General features: G+C 38.7%; 3 protein-coding genes across 4 annotated transcripts; 1 reads left to right on the forward strand and 2 right to left on the reverse strand.

Moving 5' to 3' along the window:
• On the reverse strand, window positions 1-2,334 carry cnpy2 (canopy FGF signaling regulator 2). 2 transcript variants are annotated; one of them, XM_018725496.2, is made up of 6 exons: window positions 2,092-2,334; window positions 1,754-1,865; window positions 1,523-1,638; window positions 1,199-1,396; window positions 969-1,065; window positions 1-727 (listed from the first exon to the last, which is right to left on the reverse strand). In XM_018725496.2, exons 2-6 carry the CDS (start codon window positions 1,851-1,853, stop codon window positions 684-686), a joined length of 555 nt encoding a protein of 184 aa, XP_018581012.1. In that variant the 5' UTR covers window positions 1,854-1,865; window positions 2,092-2,334; the 3' UTR covers window positions 1-683. The 2 variants fall into 2 exon arrangements, with proteins under 2 accessions (XP_018581012.1, XP_018581013.1); XM_018725497.2 differs by having other exon boundaries at window positions 2,232-2,329.
• Window positions 2,335-6,968: 4,634 nt separating this feature from the next.
• Window positions 6,969-17,048, forward strand: bin2b (bridging integrator 2b). Its single transcript, XM_018725303.2, has 13 exons — window positions 6,969-7,651; window positions 7,799-7,969; window positions 9,521-9,601; window positions 11,075-11,129; window positions 11,972-12,066; window positions 12,574-12,669; window positions 12,808-12,915; window positions 13,276-13,361; window positions 13,893-13,968; window positions 14,283-14,365; window positions 14,804-15,572; window positions 16,074-16,169; window positions 16,630-17,048. The coding sequence occupies exons 2-13, from the start codon at window positions 7,877-7,879 to the stop codon at window positions 16,738-16,740; spliced, it is 1,749 nt and encodes a 582-aa protein (XP_018580819.2). The 5' UTR covers window positions 6,969-7,651; window positions 7,799-7,876; the 3' UTR covers window positions 16,741-17,048.
• A 3,640-nt stretch (window positions 17,049-20,688) lies between these two features.
• On the reverse strand, window positions 20,689-24,445 carry dazap2 (DAZ associated protein 2). Its single transcript, XM_018726035.2, has 4 exons — window positions 24,308-24,445; window positions 23,023-23,141; window positions 22,546-22,794; window positions 20,689-22,184 (listed from the first exon to the last, which is right to left on the reverse strand). The coding sequence occupies exons 1-4, from the start codon at window positions 24,318-24,320 to the stop codon at window positions 22,056-22,058; spliced, it is 510 nt and encodes a 169-aa protein (XP_018581551.1). The 5' UTR covers window positions 24,321-24,445; the 3' UTR covers window positions 20,689-22,055.
• Between the last annotated feature and the right edge of the window lie 54 nt (window positions 24,446-24,499).

A 24,499-nucleotide genomic window follows, 5' to 3' on the forward strand; every position in this document is an offset into this window, starting at 1 on the left:
AGGCCTCATTTATTATACAAACGTGTTTCCATCAAATGAAAAATGTTTACCAAATGACAATGTTAAACCACTTCTAAATGTATACACAGAAAAAAACTGGAAAGGAAGGTAAACAAAACTGCTCTACAGGGAACCTTAAACAAAATATTGCAACCACAAATAAGTGAAATTAAATACAGCATTTGTGTGACCACTGGGTGAGACATATTCAGCAATCAATGGACAAAGCACTTTTACCCGGATCGGAGATAAATAACATTAAAATGTGTACATTATTAAGAAGGTCTGCACTGGTATACGAGAACTATATCACATTATGTATACAATGTTGTCTACAATATTACTTCAGGGAAGCGTTTCCGATGTCCCCTGTATAATACTTTTACTAGAAGGAAAAAAATTCTATAGTTTATCCATTTTCAGCTATGAATGAAATGACTGATTGCTATAAACTGCTGAACATATTTTGAACATTGAGACATTCAGATCAGATTTAGAAAGAGAAACAAGTAGGGCTTGTTTAAATTTATTACGGTACCTACAGTACTGGATCATTGAAATGATCTGTGCTAAAAGGGTTAAATGATAATATGTAGCTGGTAACAATGCCAAATTTTTTTCTCAGTGATTCCCTAGAGAGTGAAGATAGTTGCGAGATGACACATGGAGTCTTTGAGTCCCTGTCAGAGCTCATCATGTGGCATGCTGAGAGCGTAGTCACATAAATCTGAAAAGATACAAAAAGCAAGATTAAGAGAACATACCAGAAACAGCAATAAGGAAGCAGTGTTGACATATACAACTTCAGACTGCCTGTAAGGCCAAATCCAGTACAGTGTATTTTAGTTACACCAAGAGACCAGGCTAGCTACTTGCTTGTCATACTGAAAGAAAGTGAATAAAATTACTTAAGGACTTATCTAAGAAAAATTAAAATGCATGTCTAGGTAACCGTATTTTGAATTTACCAGTCCGTTTGCTGCAAAGTTTGTCTTTGACATTGTTCGTTTCATGGGAGAAGAACTCGATGAGTTCATCCTCATGGTGTTCCACGATTGTTTCACACTGGTTTAGACAGAGAGGCATACACTCTTTTTAATTTACAAAACATGGCTCCATGTAGATACATAAAATTACTTAAAACAGACTGGCTCAATTCAGGAAAACACATGCAATATTACAATGGTTTTGGTCTTACTGCATATTTGAGGCCTGAGGTAACTCTGGAGTCAAATGTTGTTTCAGAAAGGTCCATAGATTTGCCATCTCTTGATGTGACCCTTGTATAAGTCTTACGATTTGTCGTGGGGTCAGTGCGTTCCCCATAATCCTTCATTTTGTCACACACATCCTCCAGCAATTCAAGGAGATGACCTTCTGATCGGGCTAAGGGAACCTAATGAGCAAGACGATACATATAAAATTATTTACAGCTCCAATACAGAGTATTAACCGAAAGCAAAAATAAATTGATAACATATTTAAAGGTCTGTTTTCCATCATTAGGCATTTGTCCTCTGACCTCTCTGATGGACTGGCTGCCATCTGGGTTGATCCTGAAGGACCCAGTCTGTATCATTTTCTTGGGGTCCACTTGGGAAATTGCCCATTCCATCTCATCCACCAGTGCTCTGCATGCTAAACACAAGGTGGAGAGTTAGAACAGGTAAAGCAAGATTATTGTTAAAATACAACAATGGTGAAAAAACAGGGAAAAAAGCTCTTCACAGTCAATCAGTGCATTAAATCTTACCTCCACATTTTATGTCTTGTCCTTGTCTGGCGCCATGGCCAGCATGTGAATACAGAAAAAGGAACACACAGAAATACAGTACGTTCATGTAGTTTCTCATCTTCACTAGGCACTGAAATACAAAATATAAAGAAGTGGGAAGAAAAAACCAATTTGCCTGACCGAGTGTCCCGATTAGACATTTCTGAATGACTGAGTGAGTCTTTCCACATGTGATAAAACATTATTTCTGCTGAAAATACTAATGAAAGAACTGACTGAGTTGTGTCTGTATCAGAATGACAAACGAGACATCATCATGACATAGGCAAAGACTTGGTTCAGTTATAGATACATACCTCGCAGAGTTAACGAAGCAAGGCAGAACAATTGAATTAGTAAGCGCCACACAATATTCCCTTATTTTTATGTTTCATGCACGAATATACAACGAAAGTTTAATGCAAACCGCTGTTAATTTTCCTGTTTATATACTAACCAATTATGACTAGACTCCAACCGCCGCTACAATAAAATACAGATTCCACGCTGTTCCACTGCATTCCACTACTCGGTGACGTAGACAAATGGACGCTTACATAACATGTCATCGCTCATGCCGGTTTACTTGTTTCCGGGTCCGTCGCAGTTTGTTTACGTTTTTCGCTGCTTCGTAATTTTCCCCAGTGAAATAAGACTAAAAGTAATAATGTGAAGGGCAATGAAAGTAAAACAGTAATAACTTTTCTTTGCTATCTCAATACAGGCAGAATTAATCAACTTTTTAACTTTTATTGTCAAGCAATTAACTACAGGATCATCATAAAATCATGGGATTTTTAGACATTACTCCCCTGTGAAACAGTTTTGCTTGGATTTTTTTTCCCTTATTTTTCACATAAAGCATAAATAAACCATATTAATGTAACTGTAGACAAAAAGTTAAGAAAACCACAGCTTATCAATGTTTTCAACTGATGTTACCACATCAGTGCTGACTTGATCATTTCATGTGCCTCTATTGAGCTTGTATGCAGAAATACAATTAATTTTTAATGGATTTTTACAATATAGTGTATGCGAATATTAATATATGACCCAAGATTCATTGCAAATACAATCATTTTTTTCTGAGTGTTGAAAATTGATGTATTTGTTTATTACCTTTTACCCACAGTTCTATTTTCTTTGCAATGTCTTAAGGCATTACACATATGTCAGTTGAGGTTCTTTCACAAACCACTTCTCCTGCTCAGGGTCATGACAGTCCAGAGCCTACCCCAGAATCACTGCACACGAGACTTAGGGGTCAACACACACTCACACGCTATTGGTAATTTAGCTTTGCTACTTTTCTGGAACTCCATGTCTTTGGACCATGTGAAGAAACTTGCTCAAACATTTGTAGAACATGCAAACTCCACACAGACTGAGCTGGATTTGAACCTATACCTGAACAGCCCAGGCGCTGTGAGGTAGCAACGTTATTCACTTCGCCACTGTCCCTCTGCATAGCACATACATTTAGAATATATTGCAGTTGAACAACTACAAATTGGTTGCTACATTAAAAGAGCTCTTTGTCTATCAGAGCTATTAGTTTCTACCTATAAATCATATTCGGAAAGCATTAGCATCCATGCAATGACTGGCAAGCAATTAACCCATGATATCATAAGATGGTAGTCAATTTTATTACAGCCATCTCCCAAATCCCCAGTAAAATTCTAGTTTTTTTTCTTTTTGGTTGAGCTGCATTAAGATTTTACCACAATGATAAAGTTATTGATAGCAGATGAGTAAAAGTCATGTAGAGTTTTACAGTTTACTCTTTGGTAGAAAAAAATGCTAGCCATCAATTTTCAATTTATTAATAGAATACGAGTTAAAATACAAAACAGGGAGGTGAGGTAGGCAATTCAGTATTCACAGAGTCAGTCAGTCAGTGCGTGGATAAATTTTTACTTGATATAAGAGGGGTAGGTGTTGCACAAGCAGATAACTTATCTGTACCTAGTAAATTGTTATGGACAGTGTAAAAAATAACAATGAGTGTAACGATATGTAGGGGGGCACGGTGGTGCAGTGGGTTGGACTGGGTCCTGCTCTCTGGTGAGTCTGGGGTTTGAGTCCCGCTTGGGGTGCCTTGCGACAGACTGGAGTCCTGTCCTGGGTGTGTCCCCTCCCCCTCCAGCCTTACGCCCTGTGTTGCCGGATTAGGCTCTGGCTCCCCGCGACCCCGTATGGGACAAGCGGTTCAGACAGTGTGTGTGTGTAATGATGTGTTTCAGTGAGTTTGATATGACTGGAGGAACTATATTCCATGGAACACATATATTTTCAGGGTAGTTCTGCCAGAAATGTATTTTACATTTATTCATTTAGCAGACACTTTTCTCCAAAGCGACATACATCTCACAGAAAGTACAATGTGTGCATTACATTAGCAGAAAGAGAGACTTAGATGCAGACATGTGATTTTAAATCATATACATTTTTTTGTTTGGCTACACTTTCCTCCAAAGCAACTTATAATTATTTACCCATCAATACAGCTGTGTAATTTTTTTTATGGGAGCAATTTAGGTTAAGTACATTACTCAAGGGTACTTCAGCTAGAGGTGAGATTCAAACCTGCAACTATTGAGTCCAAAGGCATCAAGTGCTAACCACTACACTATCAGCTAGCCCACAAAAGCAAAGCGAACTAAAACACATGTAGTTTGTTACTTTCCACTATATGAACCAATGTACATCATATCAGAAGATCAGAATCAGAATCAGAACGAGCTTTATTGCCAAGTATGTTCACACATACAAGGAATTTGTCTTGGTGACAGGAACTACCACAGCACAGACAGAATGACAGTGACAAGACAGGTGAGAAGATAGAGTATGTGAACAAGGGACAAAAAATATTTAAAAATATAAAGTACCCAATATACAAAAATAGTCACTAGATACAAATGCAAGAGAGTGTGAGTAAGAGATAAACCTGCAATAAAACTAAATATGAGTAGCTGCATAACAGATTATCCAAATAATGGACAATTCCTAATCACATTCCTAATGTTTTTTTATTAAACATTTACCTTACACACGTAGTTGTGTGAAAGTTTATTCATTATTCAACAGTTATGACCTCAAAGTTATAAAGCATGAACATTTACACAGTACATGAACTTAAGAGATCATAATTAAATCATGTAATAAATTAAGAACTTGCTCAAGATGACTACTGTAGTGACAGTCTTGAACCAGCATTTAGGAGGTTATAGCGCTATGTCTTTAATAAGCACCCTACCACTTACCCTGTATAGATTACCGCAGTCAGCATTCTTACTGAGGGAATAATGATTCTGTGCGGTGGTGATGTGCTATTTTAAAAATTACAAAAATAAGATTATGCTATGATACTCTCAAAGGATTTACTTGCAAAAATCTAGAACATTTATAGTATATCACAATTAGGGCAGCATGGTGCTCAGGAGCTCAGTGGACTCTACTGTTACATCAGAGCTCCTGCCGGTCCAACTCCAACTGCAGTTATATCAGTGCAAAGATATCATGCTTTTCTTATATTCATGTAAGCAGCCCCCCCAAAGAACTCAAATGAGGCCTAGGCTATTTCACATTGTACGGCCCCCTCATTGTTTGGGAAGACAAGTAAAAAATGTTGTAATGAAAAAAATGGCATGTAATTTTTAAAATTTGTATAATTCATGACATTATAATTTTCTTTAGTTTTAGTGGCTCAACTGTTTGTACTCTATACTATAATGCATCCTTGGTTAAGGTGAGGCCCTGTGTGAGGCGAGGCTCTGGCCAAAGGTGGTTGCCCCCTTCTCATAAAGCCTGGGTGTAGGCCATCTTGAGGTGCTCCAGTTCACTCCAGAAATTTGGAGTTAGTAAGTGGATGTATATGAGCTATTGATCTTCAATGGAGTTACATCCTATACAGGGTATACACCTTCTATCCACTGTTTACTGGGTTTGACTCTAAGTAGCTGTAATCCTAGCTCATGTTTCATATGCACAATGCCTAAAATAACCAAACTGGGCTTATTACTTGTACCATGTTTTGAGTGACTGTGATGAATATTTGTTCTAATATGGGTGAGATAATAAACACAGAGAATTGTGAAGTCTACAAACGTCAAACTCCACCACATTTCTGGCTCAAAATTGGTTCCATACATCCATTATCAATAACTGTTTGTCCAGTGCAGCTTATCCTGGAAACGTACGGTATGCGGCAGAGTGCACCTTTAACAGGACACAATTCCGTAGTACCCTTTAGCAAGGCGCTTAGCCTCCATTACTGTAGTGAAATGACTGAGCTGTATAAGCAGCTTAAGAGTGTAAGTTGCTTTGTAGAAAAGCATCAGTGGAATGAATACATGTAGGAACTAAAGAGCTAATTAGCCTTTGCTTTCACATTTGAAGTTTAAAAGCATTGCAGCCACACTACAGACTCAATGTTGCGCTTCACGTAATATGAAGTTTGAAAATTTTTCATCTGGAAAATTCAGGTCCAAAGATATGCACTTCACTTCAGGTGACTTTGTTTGTAATGCTTATGGCCCTTGTGTGAAGATGTTAGGTAATGAGCATATGCGACCGCACTGTGGTGGAGTGGTGTCCGATCCAGGGTGTTACCATGCTATAGGATCCAGACCACCTCCAGAACTTTTCCCCATTTTCATCAACTGATTGTGCAGCCCTCAAATGGACAATCGGTTGATGAAAATGGGAAAAAGTTCTGTTTGTACTGTACTAGGCTACTCCATTGGCATTGGGCCATACAACTGTGGCCTGAAACATTGCCCATTCATTCATGTCTCAAGCAGATACATGACAAGATATTTCGTTGTTTTCTTCGTGTGCTGAACTTTCTGAAGGTAGAAGATTCGATTATTGTTCACGGAGTCGCGTCACGAGACGCGGCGCCGCGTGTGTCAGCGGCCCGAGGGCGTCATTCTGTTTGCGCTGCGACAGATCTGTTTGACCAGCTCGTGCACTTGCATGTTACAATAACTCTGCTTGTGCGGTAAGTGACAGAGACAGTTTGCCTATTCCCGGACAAACAAGGGAAATACAGTTTGGCTACATATAAAGAATGAAAACGCGCCCGTGTTGCGAAAGCGGTGGTGGCACCTGTGCGCTAGTTGCCGGGAAGAGGCGGCGCGTCAGTCAGTGTGCGCGAGGGAGGCGCCCGCCTAGTCCAAGTTCAGCTCAGCTCAGCTCAGCTCGCGCCTCGGCCGTGAAAAGTGCTGCGCTGCTCTCCTTGTCACATCTTTCTGCTCTAAAACAAAATTATTTAAAGCGCTTTCTTTCCTTTGCAGCCGTTTATAAGAGCGACGGGTTTTCTCAAAACTTGCTCGTTTTTGTTCCCGCCTCGCGAAATGCACAGTTCCTTTTTTTTTTTCCCCCCTCAACCGACTTAGTAAATTACTTTCGTGTTAGTGTTGACTTTTAGTTACTTGTAACTCAGCAGCGCTGATAATATTGTATGTATTAGTAAAAAAAAATGTATCGAGCGAGATGGAACTTAGTGTTAACACGTTTTAAACGGATGGTTTTCCCCTCATAATTTCCATTTGCAAATGTCATAGCCTGTGACACAGGTATTAATTTGATGATTGTGCTATTTCCCGCCGCTAACTAAGCCCGTGTCTAACAGTCCAGGTATGTTCCGTCCTTGTTCCTGCTTGTTGGGACATGGGGTGACATGACTTGCTGCAAATATCGAGTTTCCCACATCCCATGTGTGTTTGTCACCTTTCACTGAAGATAACACAACTACAGGCTGTAGCTTGGACGATTTGTACAGTTGAATTCTTTATGTCAGGTGCACTTACTGTGTGGTTCCTGCCCGAACAATTGAATTGACACAAAACTGTCGCTGACCAGCAACAGGTATCCGAAAGGGGCTCTCTCTCTCTCTCTCTGTGTGTGTGTGTGTGTGTGTGTGTGTGTGTGTGTGTGTGTGGGAGGGGTAAAGGGGGTGACTGCTAAAGCTTGCTGTATGTTGTTTCCTTTGCACTGTAACACACCCTCCTCCAGAAGGAAGCTGTAAAAGGCACCGCTGCGATTTGCAAGAGGAAACTGCGAGAGTCAGCGAGGGAAAGAGGCCGAAGAGAGATGGCAGAAAACAAGTCAAGTGCCGGTGGCGGTGGTGCCGCTGGAATCTTTGCCAAACGGGTCCAGAAGCAGTTCAGTCGGGCCCAAGAAAAGGTAAGTCACTGGCTTGGAACGGGGTCCGTCAGAATTTTAAGTTTCCTGATAAAAGCTACATTGTGACTTGAAGCATGAAGGGTCTTCCTTGAGCAATTGTAGTGTCTCACCTGTCAGTTTAGAAGGAATTCACAATTTATTTAAATCAGGTACTTTATAGATGCCAGAATTAATACCCCCAGAATATCACAGATTGTCATTTGAATTTACATGTGTTGCCGTTTTCTTCTCAGATCCTTCACCAGTACTGGTGTATATGTGGCATTGATAGAACTCATAATTAAAAACATGTGTGATCAGTGAAAGCAGTGCAATGCACACGGATATAAAGGTGGATAGTTCTTTCATGGTTGGTTGCGCAATGGTGAATCTCTTGCACTCAGTATCTAATATCACTATTTTTCAGCAGCTTTTCTGGTGGCCATCTGTGGGTGTAAACTGAGGAAACTAGTAATATGCTTTCAAGTATAATCCTTTAAACAAACCATATCAGTGAAAATTTTTGTCTGCCTTTCTGTATTTCCAGCTAAAATCAACTCTCCAATACTATTCTAGTTCTAATATGTGTGGTGTTTCACATGAGATACAGAACTACAGAGGCACAGAGCAAAGCCCTCTGCTCAACTTGGGATCAGAAGTATAAATGTATGATTTATTCTGTACCAGTAATGTTTCACATCATTTCTCTCATTAACTTTTCCATGATACTTTTCCATTGTCACTTTCAGTCAGTGGTTACAGAAAATTGCTTAAATTTCAGAGCCAACAGGCAGCTGTAATTCTGCCCTTTTTGAACCGTTTAGTTCTTTGGCAGTTGTAGACATAGATGCATAATAGTGTGCAACAACAGCCCAGAGACTCGTTACTTCCTGCCAGTAGTGAACTTCCTCTCACATGTCTTTCAGTGGCTTTTGGTTATGTCTGTGGTAGGGTGTTGAATGTTTCTGTGTGTTGGTCTAAAAAGAAACACCATCAGACAGAGCAGGTGGATGCTCACAGATAGGAGACTGGATTTTTGGCACCTCAAAGTGCTCAATCTTGCTGTATGAATTTGTTCGTTAGCAGAACTTCAAATCCCAGCGTACATTTACATTTATTCACTTAAGAGACACTTTTGTCCAAAGCGACTTACTGTGTAGTGTTACTAGCCCACACACCTTATTCACGAAGGTGACTACATTGCTAGATACACTACTTACAAGGGGTTACTCATCCATACATTAGTGAAACACACTCACTCCGTGACACTCGCACACTATGGGGGAACACGAACAGCATGTCTTTGGATTGTGGGAGGAAACCGGAGCACCCTGAGGAAACCCACGCAGAGACAGGGAGAACATGCAAGCTCCACACAGACTGAGTAGGGATCAAACCCACGTTCTCTCACACCACCCAGGTGCTGTGAGACAGCAGCGCTACTCGCTGTGCCACCATGCCATGTATTATAATAACAGTATTAAGGGTCCTCAGCTCTCAGTGTTCCTGCGATTTCTTTTTCATGAGAGAACATATGTGCGTTCCTTATCTAGATTTCTTGCCTCAATACAGGTCTTGCAGAAGCTGGGTAAGACTATGGAGACCAAAGATGAACAGTTTGAGCAGTGCTCTCAGAATCTCAACAAACAACAGGTATCTTTGCAGAACAACGCCTCCCATTTTACAGTGTCTTTACTACTGCAGCCACTCTGTCAAAAGTCATATGATTATCATCTTTAAGTTTTTTTTAAAGGGTTGTTGCAAATATTTAAATAAAATATTTAATTTGAATCCCAATAGCATTTTAAAATGATTAAAAGACAAAGACAAATAGAAAACTGGGGGATTTCAGGGAACTACGGAACAGGTGAGTGCTGATCCTGTTGGCATTTTAAAGTAACTGCTACATTTATTTCCCATCCATCAGTCTTTGTGTTCTTACATTAAATTTCTGCAGTTACTTATATTCTTTAAATATAAATAAACAGCCTGCTCTGCTTGTGTTTACCAGTTTTTGGTATGAAAGATATTTGAGAAATCTGGTATTACTATCTGAAGTATGTTTAAACTTTATTCTGTAACATATGGAGGATAGCTTGTTACTGAAGTTTTATACCAGATGCTATCACAGGCATTTCTGCAAAGGCCGAGGAGGTGGTGGTAATTTTTTTCAAAGATTTCATATACTGTCACAGGAAGTGCCTCCACCCTAATCACATTTGTGTTCTTCACTGCAGTATTTTAAGTCTTTTTGGAATATTTTTCATATACATTTTATTTAATTTTTATTGCAATGCGACATCATTTTACAGGGATTATCGTCCATTAAACTATAGATTATTCAGCATTTTAAGAGATTTTGAGAACAGAAATCTTGAGCCATAAGGGGGTATGGTGGCATGGTGGGGAAGTGGGCTTGGCTGGGTCCTGCTCTCTGGCGGGTCTGGGGTTCAAGTCCTGCTTGGGATGCCTAGTGATGGAGTGGCGTCCCTTCCTGAGTGTGTTCCCTCTCCCTCTGGCCCTGCGCCCTGTGTTGCTGGGTTAGTCTCCGGCTTGCCGTGACCCTGCTTGGGATGAGTGGTTTTGGACAGTGGTGTGGTGTTAGAAGTGTTGTTGCTTGAAATTACAATATTGTCATTTTACTTGGGTAACATAAGGTTATTTAAAAGAAAATTGCTTTATTTTCCTTTCACTACAGCAAGGACAAACCCAGGTCTCAGGTGTTTCTTATGTGGTTCTGCAGTTGTGAAAGTTTTTGTGAAGTATTTAAGATGCCAACAACCTTGGAAGTGGGAGAGGCTTATTCACCTGAGCCAAAGTAATTAATTAATTAATATCTAGAACACTGTTGACTCAAATCCAGTAGCCTACCAAGGACAGATTTAAGATCCACTGTTTAAAATAACTGAAGGAGACAGGAAGGCTGTGTGTAATATGAGTAAAAACAAAAACATTTATTGAAACTGAATCTTTATTCCATATTATATACTGTTGTCATTAACTTTATTTTAGTTTTCTTGAGGTAGATTTGTATGAGGCCATAGGACATTGAGTTTTTTAAAGAGACAATAATATATTGAGACATAAAGGGAAATGAATTTCTAAAGACATGCTCTCTGCTTTCAGAGTGATGGGAACAGGCTATCTAAAGACATTAAAGCATACTACAATGCTGTGAAAGGTACATTTTCTTTACCTTAATTTCCCTCTGTCTATTGAACTTCACTAAAATATATATATATATGTGAAATCATTTATGTCTATTCAGAAATTTGAATTAGTTACTGTCACAAAACAATGTAAAAAGCAAAGTAAAACTACTTGGTAAAAACTATGTCATGACTAATTTTTCTGTAAATGTCTAGAATTATTGGCATCATGTGGTCTGTTTTAAATCTTCTCTGTTTTTGGGAATAAAAATGAACTTCACTGTTACACATCATAACTTTCTGTTGGCATGACAAAACATGGCATAGGAAACAACCTTTAATATGACCTATTTGGTAAAGTGTTGGTACATTTAAACAATGTGCAAGACTGCCCAAAATAACTTCCTAGAAGAATGGGTTACTCCTCTTCATAGAATAGGAACACTGATTGCAAGACTTTGTTTTCAGTAGTATAGTTGACTCTGAGGGCATCAGTGCTTCAATATGCCTAGCCGTATATTTCATACGCAGAGAGTGCTATCCCTCATTGACTTTTCCTCAGCTCAGTGTATTCTCAAGCTTTACAGAACTTTGCAGTTGATCTAGCAGAAACAGGGCAGCACTTTTCTCACTGCTGCCAGTCTGCAGCTTATGTGCTATTCAGAAAAGGAGATACTTCCTTTTTCAGGAGAAAAATACTAATTAGGTTCTTCCAGATTGTCCAGATTATAAAGATTGCTCATTGGTCACTCAGATTGTAGCATTCAGACTTCAGCCTTGGTCATGGATTTTTGGAAGAGCCCCTTCACTGTTCCACTTGGGACTGCTTTCTTTTTATGCGGCTTACTCATTCTTTGCCTGTCTTATTCCCCAGTGATGCATGAGACCTCGAAACGTTTGTCTCAAACACTGAAGGATGTCTATGAGTCTGACTGGAATGGTGGAGAAGACCTGGCAGTCATTGTGGATGTGAGTTTGTAGTATTAAAATATAATGGAAAAAGTTCAAGCAGACAAATGTCTACACAGAAATTAAAGTGGTACTGCATTTAAAAATGGGTAATTGATTTTGTAAGTTTATCCAAATTTTTTAAATGCAACTCTTGAGGGAAGTCATACATATGTAGATTTGCCGTGATGTTACCATGTTTTTTAACCAAAGTGTATTTATATTCAGTACGGTTTACTTTGCGTTTTTGCTGATGCTGCAAATCTGGATTTATGTAACCGTTCTGTGCTTCGGTTTGTGCATACCTTAGTTAACTGAAAATGATTGTGTGCATACCTTATTTGTGAAAACCTAGTTTATGTAGCCTTTTTTTTTTTTTTTTTTTAAAATACAGTTTCAAGTGTGAAATATTGAGTGTCTGTGTTAATGGGACCTGGGAATGTTAGGAAATGTACTACTATTGCTGTTATGTAGACAGTCAAGGATGTACATTTAAAAAGTTTCTTGCTCAATTTTTTGTGATGAAAGAGTGAAGACCTTTTGTGGAATGATTACGAGGAGAAGTTGGCAGACCAAACTTTGCGGACTATGGAGAGTTATACAAGTCAGTTCCCTGAAGTCAAGGTCAGTTTTGAGTCTTTGACCCCACAATCTGAATAATATCGCAAGAAAAGTTGTTGTTCTGGATTAGCGTTTATTTTTATGAATTTTCTCCCCAATGTTAGTATGTTATTTTCACCAAGTTCTCTATACTCCCTCCAGGAGAGAGTGGCTAAACGTAACAGGAAGCTGGTGGACTATGATTCTGCACGCCATCACCTTGAGGCTTTGCAAAGTGCCAAAAAGAAAGATGAAGCCAAAATAACCAAGGTGAGGTTGTTTATGTAGGCCTCAATAGTTTCTGTCTTATGTTTTGGGAGATATAATTGAACATCAGGAGCCTTGAAACTTTGGCCATCTTAATTCTCATTCTTACTGCATTTTGTCTGAGAACCTTGGTTCCTTGGCTTTACTCTTGGTTTTACTGATGTTATTGCTGGTACAGGGTCTTGCCAGCAGTTAATTTATAGAGAACCCTTTGTTCTGTTTCACGAATACAGATTCAGCAGAATGATGCGGGAAGTTTATTTTCTTTTCTTTAAAGAGGAAATAAAACTCCACATGGTCCAGCCTGAAACATACGTTTGTGTTTTACATGTTTTCACTGATCTTTCTACTTTCTCTGTTTAGGCTGAGGAAGAGTTTAACAAAGCCCAGAGCGTGTTTGAGGACATCAACACAGAACTGAGAGAGGAGTTGCCTGTTCTCTTTCAAAGGTGTGACTGCAGAGCAGTCTATCCATGTGTCTAACTTGCTCATGTCTTAACTTTGTGAAATTCACCTGTCTCTTTTAGGTAATTTTAAGCATTTAAAAAGCCTCTCAAAAAATCTGGGGCTGCAGATACAGTGGTTTGTGCTGCTGTCTCTGAGCTGGGAGGTTGAAGGTTTGAATCCCATCTCCTGTTGTAGTACCCTTGACCAAAGAACTTACTATAATTACATAAATACTTGCTCCAAGTAATATTATCCACCTGTAAAGATGATTAAAACTTTGTAAGTTGCTTTGGAGAAAAGCATCAGCTAAATAAATACATATAAAGGTAAATTAAGGTTCTCTTAAAAGACAAATACCAATTACTTGTTAACAACTGTGCTTTTTGTTATTTTACTGTATATTTATTTGATATTTCGGATGTTAACCTTGTATTAAATTTAAGGCTCATTTGGTATTGTTTCCTTATATCAACATTGTACTGCAAGTGAGAACAAGTTATTGCAACAAATCTTATGTATTCCTTTCTCTGAAGCCGAATTGGATGCTATGTAACCGTCTTCCAGAACATCTCCAACTTGCGTGATGTGTTCTACAAAGAAATGAGTACGGTAAGGTTAGGCATATTTCAACATACGTGTTATTTATATCTGAAAACTAGGAAACGGTTATACTGTGTGCATTCAGCAACCTATGAATTGAAGGGTAGTACTGTAATATTCCAATATTAAGATGTTTCTGACAGGCAGGCAATGATATGTAATGCATCTTTTTAGTTATAAAACCATGCATATAGTACCTGCTTCTCACCCTTACAATTTTAGTTATTCTCATTTTGTTTTATTTTGTGCTCACACCTGTGATAAATGCAAAGTATGACTTTTTCCTGTTGTCTTTAATTGTAATTTACATTTTATAATTACAGCTCAACAACCAACTTTACAGTGTGATGAAGAAATTAGAGACTCAGCATTCAGATAAGGCTTTCATCATTAAGGGGCTGCACACGTGAGTTGTTTTCACTCAAATTTTAACATTTTGCCTTCTTTCTGTGTGTTTTTGGTCTGCATATTAACAATATTTTGCAGAAAATTTGGAATGATTTTATGAATTTTATATTTATAGTTATCTACCAAGATTTGCCATCAGGCTAAAATCATGTTTTTTTTTTTTTCTTTTTCTTTTTTCTTTATGAAAAACACAGGGTCACAAAAACATATAGGTAGAGAAGGTACACTCAGGGATTGCAAATAATGTCCACATACGTACATAGTTAGGGTTCAAGGTCAAAAGGGTACAATGTGTCACAGGTATGTATGGTCATGTATCCGAAACCTGCTTCCAAAAGGTTGTCCAAACATTCTAGAATTCCTTAGTCATACAAATCAAACATCAATTTTTCCAGCATAACCACGTGTTTATAGCTGTCTTTTTGATGCTTGGCAGGACTTCTAAAAAGAGACGATCCCTTATGATTTCTGCACCCATCCCGTGTAACACCGCCTTCCCAGTGGATCACAATGCTAACCATGGTCTTGTTCAAGATGAGAAGCAGTCTGATGATGCCAGTCCTCTTGAGCACCAGGAGGAAGAGGCAGTCCAAAGTACCCCTGGGGTTCAAGAGCAAGCCCCTGATGCTACAGATGTCACTCAGAATTCACCCACTGATATGGTGTCTGAAGAATCAGAAGATTCTGAACTGATTGGTCAGAGTAATGGAGACCTCAGATCCGAAGAGCATGAAGTTGAAATGAATGAGGAAGGCCAAGAAGAAGTAAAACCTGAGGAGGAGGAGGAGGAGGAGGAGGAGGAGGAGGAGGAGGAGGGAAATAAAGAAGTATCTAAACTGAACACAGATCAGCCACAACAGTGTGTCCAGGACCAGTCCTCAACTGCTGGAACATTGGATAAAAATGCTGAAATCCAGAACTCTGAAAAGAGCCCGACTCCTGAGCCAGACGTTCTAAAAGCTTCAAGCAGCAGTGTTCCACATACAAGCGAACCCCAGGCTGAGTCAGAACCATCAGCAAATCTGGACTGTCCACCCGTATCCAGCAGCAATGACTCTTTGCTCATCCAGTCCAGCCCAATGAACCTAGAGGTAACAGAAGCAGCCACAGATGTTTTGGACAATCCTGACTCTGACACACAGAATGCTGATGATAAAGATGCTGGCCAGCCTGAAATCGCCTTTCCTCCAGGATTTCTCTACAAGGTGAATATGGTTTTAAGACAAACATATTAATATAATCCTATTAAAACACTTATATAGAATGCTGTTACCTTCCAATTAGTGGGGAAAAACAACCACGTTTTGTAATCTTTTTTTTTTTTATTTTTAATAAATTAAAGACAAAATAAAATTCTCATAAAATAAAGCAAGGCTTGTCCTCTTTGTGTATCTGATGCTTTAGTTTTTAAAAAGGCAAAGTGTTACTGGTCACAAGGAGTAATTTGTTACAGAATTGTAGCACCATTGTTTTTCTATATAAAACCAAAATTTCTCAATGCAGTTCACATTTATAGAAATACCTGTTTATACACATAGCTAAGGCCTGTTTAATAAGTACTCACTGAATTCTTTAAATTTTTTACATTTTCAACCTGCAATTACCCCAAAGAAAACTGTACAAAAGTCATTGCTATACTGCTACTAAAGTGTAGTGTGAATCATAGCAATGACTATTTAATGTGTCTGTCTGTATCTTCATTTCAGGGGGTGGCATTAAAAAGTCATTCAACTGAGAAAAGTGGAGAGCTGCAATTCTCAGAGGGGGATGTCATTCTAGTGTTCACAGACTTGGAGCAGAAGGTTAGTGGTCATAATGTAGGAAATACAAGTTCCCTCCTCAATTATGTGCTAGAACTGTGTAAAAGAAACAATCCAAAGTCCCAAGACATGCAGTTTAAGTGAATTGGACACTATAAATTGCCCATCATGTGTGACTGTGTGTGAATACGTGTGTAGCTACCCTAAGGTCGACTGGCATCCCATCTTGGGTATACCCCCCTAGCCTTCTTCCCAGTGATTCCAGGATAGGCCTCGGAACACCACGACCTTGAGAAGCGGTTACTGAGAGTGACTGAGTGGTTGCCTGAACTCATAAGACATAAGGAACCAGTTATCAGAATGCTATAGTTTTCTAATTCAGTCCAATTTTGAGAAAAAAGAACATCAAGATTAGAACTTGAGACCTACTAAATATGCCCATGTATAAATGTACATAACATAGCTTGCATGACATTAACATGGATTCCCCCTTGACATTCAGCCTGAAGGCACCGTGAAAGGAATGAAAGAGAGCCAGTGGATTCAGCACAATCAACTGGACCAGGCTGGTATCTTCATGGAGAACCTGATCAAGCGCATTGAACCTGAATAGCTCTGAAGCTCTTGCACTTGTAACAACTTGTGGGGGGGTGCATTGTACCAAGTACAGGAGTGGGGATAGGTGAAGCACAAAGCATCAGGGACTGTAATGACAACCACGATGACACCATGGTCTTTGAATTTGAGAGCAGCTTACTGATTTCTTTCTTCCTCTCTGTTTCAATTCACTTGTGTTTCCCATAAAAAAACCTTTTCCATATTCATGAAGGTAAAGGGGAAGTGTACTTTTGTGCCCTTTTCCCACCCTGTACAAAGTGTTTAATTCCACCATCCAAATTATGGTTTGGTTGATGTAATAAACTACACACACACACACACTTTCTGAACCACTTGTCCCATACGGGGTCACGGGGAGCCGGAGCCTAACCCAGCAACTTAAGGGGTAAGGCTGGAGGCCGGGATGCCAGTCCGTCACAAGGCACCCCGAGCAGGACTTGAACCCCAGACCCACCGGAGAGCAGGACCTGGTCCAACCCACTGTGCCACTGCTCCCCTCCGTAATAAACTACTTATGTAGAATTCATATCAGTTCAAGTTACATGCAAGACATTTGATTTAAAATATCTCTAACCAGTAGTTCTTTTCTGGGGCACAAGGTACTGAAACCCTTTTATCAGTTGTAACATGCCTCTAATCACTCTTAATAAAGAGCCGCTGTCAAGGTATGATATGATTTGTGTTAAACTTAAGTGCTCGGATGACAGCACAAATCAGCATGCACCAGGTGTAGCCAGTGCAAGGTTTCAAATGAAAATGTATTAAGATTTCACTGGTAGAAAAATGTTTTTTATATTTTCCCCCTAAGTTTATTGTTGGAATAATGTATAATTAATAATTAAAATCTTTCATCCAAAACAGTTTAACAGTACCAACACTCTATTCAGTGTCAGACAGGGTATGTAAAGACTACATTTTATTAAATGTGAAATAAGATAATTTAGGATATAGAAGACTTTCAAGATAAATTTTGACTGCTCTTATCTCCCAATTTAATTATCTGTCCTCTACAGAATATTATATAGTATGCAGAACAACTGCCTCAGATTTTTATAGAACTATGTATTTTAAAATGAACTTCTGTGGTCACCTTGTTTTCAAGGCATTGTTTCCTTTTTCAGTGATATATTTTTGCTGTGAAATTATACATGACAAAATCATTGTGATATAAATTACACCTGTGAGAAGTGGGTGAGAAGTGTAAGTTTGGTGATGGTAACAATGGAAATGTTGAAGCCAGAAGGGTAAATTTGTTTTTTGTCAGCTATGAATGTGTACACAATGAATTTTAACTCAGTGCAGAACTGTATGAGCTTGTCTCTGGAAGACCCCAAATGTTAGCTTGCAAGAAAAAAATATATAAAAGAAAAAAGTTAAAAAGAAATACAGATGACTGAATATTTATTTGGAAGTTTTATATTCCTTTTCATCTTTGGCTGTGTGTCAGATCTGGTGATTATTACAGCACTAAGTTCTACAGTAGTAGACGTGTGGCGTGCTAAGCAGAAGTCACTTGGGACATTTGTAATGCTGCAAATTTTTCATAAAAAGAATCAATGGCTCATGGCCTCACTTTTGGCAAACTGGTAAGTCGGTCTCATACAGCTATTTCCTACTTATTTTTAAAAAGTGATAAACAAAAATGTATGATTATAGTGTCAAAATATGGCCTTCGCAAATGCCAGTGGTATCTATGATTACCCTAAACACATTAAAATACAAATTTTAATGAAGCTGGGAAACTGAACATTTAAAAATATAAATCCTTCAGAAACTTTTGGAAATAGTTAAGGTGAAGGCTGAACATAAAATCCCAGAATGGCCCATTTATGATTATGATGCCCTGTTGTGCATATTGTACCCAGTGAATACACAAACTCCGCACCTCACAAACACAATTTAAACCAGAAGTTTGCAATTAAACTGGAAAAGCTTGTCTGAAAATTGGCTAACTATAAAGTTTTTTTAACATGAGGAAGTGAAAGATTACATTAGTTTCTATCTGCTCCAATCTGGCAAAAATACTTAACTTATTCCTGCAGGTGGCTGTGCATGCAAGCTTTTGTTCCAGCATTCATAATCGAATCTATTCACAAAAGCAGTACATTAATCATTAGCACACCACAGATACTTCTGATAATATTTGTGAAAATGACATCCAATTATTTTGCAATCTGAAGCTTTTTATATTTTTAAAGTGAAACTGACAAGGTGAGCATGTAATAGACACTGGTTCCAAAAGACACAGACATGCAGGTACAAAAGAATGCCTATAACACAAAAAAAAGTATGTGAAAAGTTCACGCAGAGACACATTACTAAGTGCTGTGATGATGACAGCAGCACTGACAAGTCTATTTAAACATGTGAGAAACCCAGGGTTTTCAGTATGAGCCCTGGAATTTATCGCGTTTGTAGATTGTACATGGGAAAAAAAAAAAAAAAAAAAACTTTGCATAACAAATGCACAACAAATGGAGTTAAAACAAAAGTTGAATTCAAATATACAAAATAGTTATTTTATTCTAAGTTTTAATCATTTTTTAAAGTTTAGTATAAAAAAGGTAAGTGCACCACAGCTCCAATGCAGAGTTCTTGTCCGCTTGTTAACAGTCTTAACAGACAGCAAACACTCGTCTTTCTTAGCACTCTTAGATAATACCTGTTCACCAGAATCAAACACCTTTTATACATTATATATGTATGTATATGTAGATATCTCCATGTATAAAAATTTCAGACAATCCCTGAACTATTGCTTTCTTACATAGGCATTCACCTCACATATACTGACAGACCAGCATCTGTAAGTTGTACAAAAAAATGGATGGGTCAAAACCATATTTACTGTACTGGTGGTTTGAAACATGGCACTAAGAAAGGAATAAAAGTAAAAAAAAAAAAAAGAGAATTTAAAACTTATTACGGTTATCTGAAATAAGCATGTTTGAAGTCAGCATGGCTTGGAAGGTCTGATTTTTCACGCACAAATTCTGGCATTTCAGGCTCAGTCCTGTATGGTTTGAAAGCTATGCCCCATGTAATGCTATTGCAAAATGTATTTAAAAACATTCAACTAATTGCTACCAACTACATTATGAATAATGTTTTCCATAAAAAAAAGTGTTTGAGGAAATTTATTTTAATTTTTCATACAGGAGCACACAAGTGCTGAGAAGAGACAAACAGCCCTTGTCAGGTCAGAAGCAGGAGTATAGCGATGCCCAGTTTTAAATGATGCGCTGCATTTCTCAATTTCTATTACTAAAAAAAACTGGTGGGACCCAAGGACAATGCAAAGCAGTGGAATATTCTTGAAGTTCATCGATGTGTATCATTTCTCATTAATTAGGGGCAAAACTTTCAACACTTAATATATGTCGGATACCCAGTAGTTAGTCTGCCCAAATGAATCCTCATACAATTTGCTACTACTTTAAGAAAATGCAGAATGTTATATTTTCAAAAATATCACCTTCTGAATTACTACAGTTGAAGGAAGAGAAGTCATCTACTTTTTAAAAGGTGATTTCCTGCTTTTATAAATCAGGTAGGTCTTCGTAAACCTTATGAAAATGTTTTGTATCTGCAATGCTGTCCAATGAAAGTTAGAACTGAAGTAATCAGGAGTGAAGTAAAACTATGCATCTATGAACAACTAGTCAGAAACCTTCCTTTCTCATGGTAAACTATTCACCCACATTCTTCTATAAATTGTTAATATATTTTTAGGATACTATTCACCTCCTAATGGCTCAGACATACAATACTGTTGAGGTATAAAAAAAATTACTCACTTGTATAGTCATTCGCAGAAATTCTGGAGAATATGCCACACTCCTTAACAGAACTATAAACAAGTTGGAGAAAAACTGAATATGTTTGATAATAGAAAATATGTGTTGCACATATTTTCTAGTTTAAAACATCAGTACAAGAGAAGTAAAATGTAAACTATTTAATAGTTATTCAACAGTGCACATTCATTAATATGTCAAAGCAGTCTTTAAAACAAATCACAATAACAATAATATTGCATATTAATTAAAAAATCCTTGAATAAAAGAAAAGTGCAAAAACATGCTAAATTAATCATTATACAGTTATACAGTTGCCTGCTTTAATATGCCTCTCAGCAAAAATATACAGCCCAAGTTGTGGAGAGGCTCTGCAGGTGCTATAGACCTGAGACAGCATCACTACTACTTGGATCTGATTACGTTATCATTTTTAATCAATACAATTAGAGTGCTAATGGCAGCACTTTATTTTAAAACCCATTCATATTTGTTGGTAATACATCAAAACAGATAAATTCATAAAAGATTTAGCCTACAATCTTGATGTGTGAAAATGTACTCCTTTAGGTGCAGGACCAAAAAAAAATTCAACAAGCGGTCAATAAGCAATAGGTCAACAGATGTGATCATATACCCCAAGACAATAAGTGTGTATTACGTATAAAGCCTTCCTAAAGGCAATGAGATCAATTTTATACTCATTTTACATAATTATAGTTCATTTTCTAAATGATTATACACATTTTCCTACTATAAAACAACAAAACTTGGCAAACCACGTATTTCTGGGTATCCGACAAAAAAAAAAAAAACAAAAAAAAAAAAAGTCATTCCACAATGGCCATTAAAGTCAGAACTCCCATCTAATCTTTCAGTACATTTTGGGATATTGGTTTGTATAGTTTTTAAGTAAAGGTGCTCACAAAACCTAGGCACCTAATAATATTCTTTAGAAACTGCCTATAAAAAGGTACAGTAAATCACTGAGGGTTTTTTTTTTTTTTTTTTTTAATTTAGCACACCAACCCAGTAATCATAAAAACAATTGTATGAGGAAGACAACTGATGATTCACTGTTTAATGACATATCAAAACATACACGAAAATTCAGAAACTTTTTGATCTCATACAATTGACAAAGGCTTTTCAAGCAATTTCAGCTCCACAAGGAAAGGGCACGACTGGAATGGCAGGCCAAATACTACAGCAGAGACGCTAAAAATTGTATGCTTCCTTTCTGATGGATTTCATATTGCTTTCTTTCCCTCTGAACAAGTAAGGGCATAGCATTCTAGAATTTCCAGTCTGTTAAGTCATCTGTGCTCCCAACAAGGAAGTGGGAGGGCAGTATGCAACCATCCTGTCTTTTGTTGCAGTGAATTACTGTACCTTGATCAAGGGCACTAAAATATTACATTCTGTTAAGTGATGTCAGTATTGTGTTGGGGCAGGTAGCCCGGACAGGAGAGTGGGAAGAAATACCAAGATGCAGGGCCACTTAGTTTAAATGTTACCAGATGGTGTAGCCTCCACTTGAACCCCCCATGAAGAAATTGCTCTTGCGCTGTGTCATCACCACATTGGCACCTTGCATGGCTGCAAGCTGTGCAGCATTGGGGAGGTGACCAGGTGGAGGGGGCTGGGCGGAGGAGGGGAAATAGACACCATAATAGTAGTTTTTTTTTTTTTTTTGAAGAAACACTTGATACACAGAATGTTTACTACTGAAACATATGAGTGCTCTGTTACCCTGGTGAGGAAACCACTCTATAAAAATTTAATTCAATTAGATTCTTTGTGTACTGCCCTACCCACACAGATACATGTAGTCTGGTGGGATTAGGCAAAACTGGATAGTGAAAGAGCCACAGAAGGGCTATTAATTAACTATATTTTTGCTTCTCTGCATGCATGACTATTGTGTTGCTACTGAACGGTTCATAAAACATTTGACACAGTGTGGATGCTCCAGTAAACTGTATGAAAAGGGCAATACTCACAGGGATAGAGGCTGTGCTACCTGCACCAAAGCGGGCGCCAGCATCGAAAGCTCCTTCCACCAGCACAGTGGAGCCTGGAGGATACACGGGTCCCATGGGATAGTAAGCCAAGGGAACACCATGACCCACAGGGCCCACAGGCACGGTCTGTGGAAGTGGCATGAAGACCTGAGCACCAGGGTAGGAGCTGGACATCTGGGGCAGTTGACCTGGGGCCTGTGGAGGATGCATGTACCTGGGCTGGTAAATCTAGAGACGGGAGGAGAAACGAACATCATCTCATTTCGGGAAAGAGAATGGTGCGGACAAAGGGGTATGTCGAAAAATGATTAATTTCAACATAAACGACAAGAAACACACGCGACAATCACTTATGATGCCAAGGCAGGAGGTGGCTAATGAACCCAAAATTGGCATTAACTCAACATCTGGGGTTAGTATTTATAAAGATTTTTCTTACTGAGTTGTTCTAGTTACCTCTGAATAAGAAGGTGGTGCATCAGAGTAGGGGGGTGCCTGAGGAGACACCTGCATAGCTGGGGGATAGAGGGGTGCAGTGGTCTGCTGGGGGTATGGGCTTTGCTGGGGGTAAGGAGCTGAAACACAGAAACACACTGTGTTACGTAAGATATTATCAAAGCAGCGAAGTACATCATTGCTGTTCACCTGGTGTACCAGCTGCTAACTGACACACACACACACACACACAAAAAAAAAAAAAAAAAACCACAAGGGACTCAGGTCATTCTATAAATAATGAGAGGTAATTTTATTTAAAACCTTCTTTTAAAAAAAAAAAAAACGACTGTCTTAAACTTGTGCGGGTGACCATGTTTCGATCGTTGATTCCCTGCTCTTAAATAAATGCAGATACGACGGGATGCTGCTACACACTCTCCACTGGTTTTTAGTGATACACAAACTGCATGTGTCTAACGCAAAGTTTCCATCCATGAGGAAAGTGAAACTGTACGTGAAGCTCGACAGCTGGCGTGTTGGAAATAATTTATAAAATCAGTGTTTACGTGTGTCCATTACGCTAATTACGCTTGATTTCAGGAGAATCAGACGATCCCCCACGACTAACCCGAACCGAGCGACGACGCCGGGATATGGAATTTAAACAAATCGAACGTGCGTCGTTCAGAGTCATAAAAATGTTTTTTATTTTTTTTTATTTTTTTTTTTTGAAAAAAAAAAAAAGGTCGACAAGAGCCGTATATAAGCTAAGTTAGTTACCGCGTATTCCCTCGGTATTTAATCTAAGCGCGAGAACGGCTGGCTGTTCATACTGGTTTTAGCCAGTTAGCCCAGCAGGTAGGTCGCGCGCTCGCACAGCAGCAAGCAGTACGTTCCGTACTATAAAGCACTGTCATCATAAAGTTAGTACCGCACCAAGTTGTAAACGAGGTAACAGCTGAACACCATCCATTTTACCCAGGACACGGTTACACAAGTTAGCGCCCTAGCCTACGGTACGGACTGCATCATAACTGACGACGGTGCTCCGAATCTCTCGCTAGCGAGGACCCCGAAAAGGAAGAAAAGCCGCGAAAATGACGTGTACAGACGACGTGTCACTTAACGTTAACCAAGTTAACTATGGCAAGGTGCATCACAACGAGAGCAACAGCACCCGCGACATTCAGTGTACGTGTAACTGTGCTACAGAAAACCATCGTCTCGAGATAATTTCACAAACACGGCTAATCGAAGATGTTAAACACACCGTTTGAACGAATAAAACTGGACGTCACGCTACCTTTGTTGTTCATCGTCCTGATTTTTTTTTTGTGTGTGGCAACGTCAAGAGATAATGACAACAAATGGTGGAACTGGCTGTAGGCCTCGCACAATAACAACTGGTGCGATGAGTGTTCCTGTGAGTCACTTCCTGGTTCGCGCTGCGGAGGTAACGCGCCATCGCCACGCCCTGCCCACGTGACGCGGCCCT

Source organism: Scleropages formosus, chromosome 22 (assembly GCF_900964775.1).
Source record: "Scleropages formosus chromosome 22, fSclFor1.1, whole genome shotgun sequence".
In the NCBI taxonomy this organism is placed as follows: Eukaryota; Metazoa; Chordata; class Actinopteri; order Osteoglossiformes; family Osteoglossidae; genus Scleropages; species Scleropages formosus.

Bases quoted from the DNA above. Each gene is read 5' to 3' on its own strand.
- dazap2 (XM_018726035.2), bottom strand. The intron at 22,795-23,022 runs GTAACTAGAACA...TCCCGTCTCTAG, and splicing joins CACCACCTTCTTATTCAGAG to ATTTACCAGCCCAGGTACAT. The intron at 22,185-22,545 runs GTGAGTATTGCC...TCCTCCGCCCAG, and splicing joins GTAGCACAGCCTCTATCCCT to CCCCCTCCACCTGGTCACCT.
- cnpy2 (XM_018725496.2), bottom strand. From the start codon at position 1,853: ATGAGAAACTACATGAACGTACTGTATTTCTGTGTGTTCCTTTTTCTG. The intron at 1,397-1,522 runs GTCAGAGGACAA...CTTGCTCATTAG, and splicing joins GCAGCCAGTCCATCAGAGAG to GTTCCCTTAGCCCGATCAGA. The intron at 1,066-1,198 runs GTAAGACCAAAA...TGTCTAAACCAG, and splicing joins CCTCAGGCCTCAAATATGCA to TGTGAAACAATCGTGGAACA.
- bin2b (XM_018725303.2), top strand. From the start codon at position 7,877: ATGGCAGAAAACAAGTCAAGTGCCGGTGGCGGTGGTGCCGCTGGAATC. The intron at 12,067-12,573 runs GTGAGTTTGTAG...TTGTGATGAAAG, and splicing joins ACCTGGCAGTCATTGTGGAT to AGTGAAGACCTTTTGTGGAA. The intron at 15,573-16,073 runs GTGAATATGGTT...TCTTCATTTCAG, and splicing joins CTCCAGGATTTCTCTACAAG to GGGGTGGCATTAAAAAGTCA.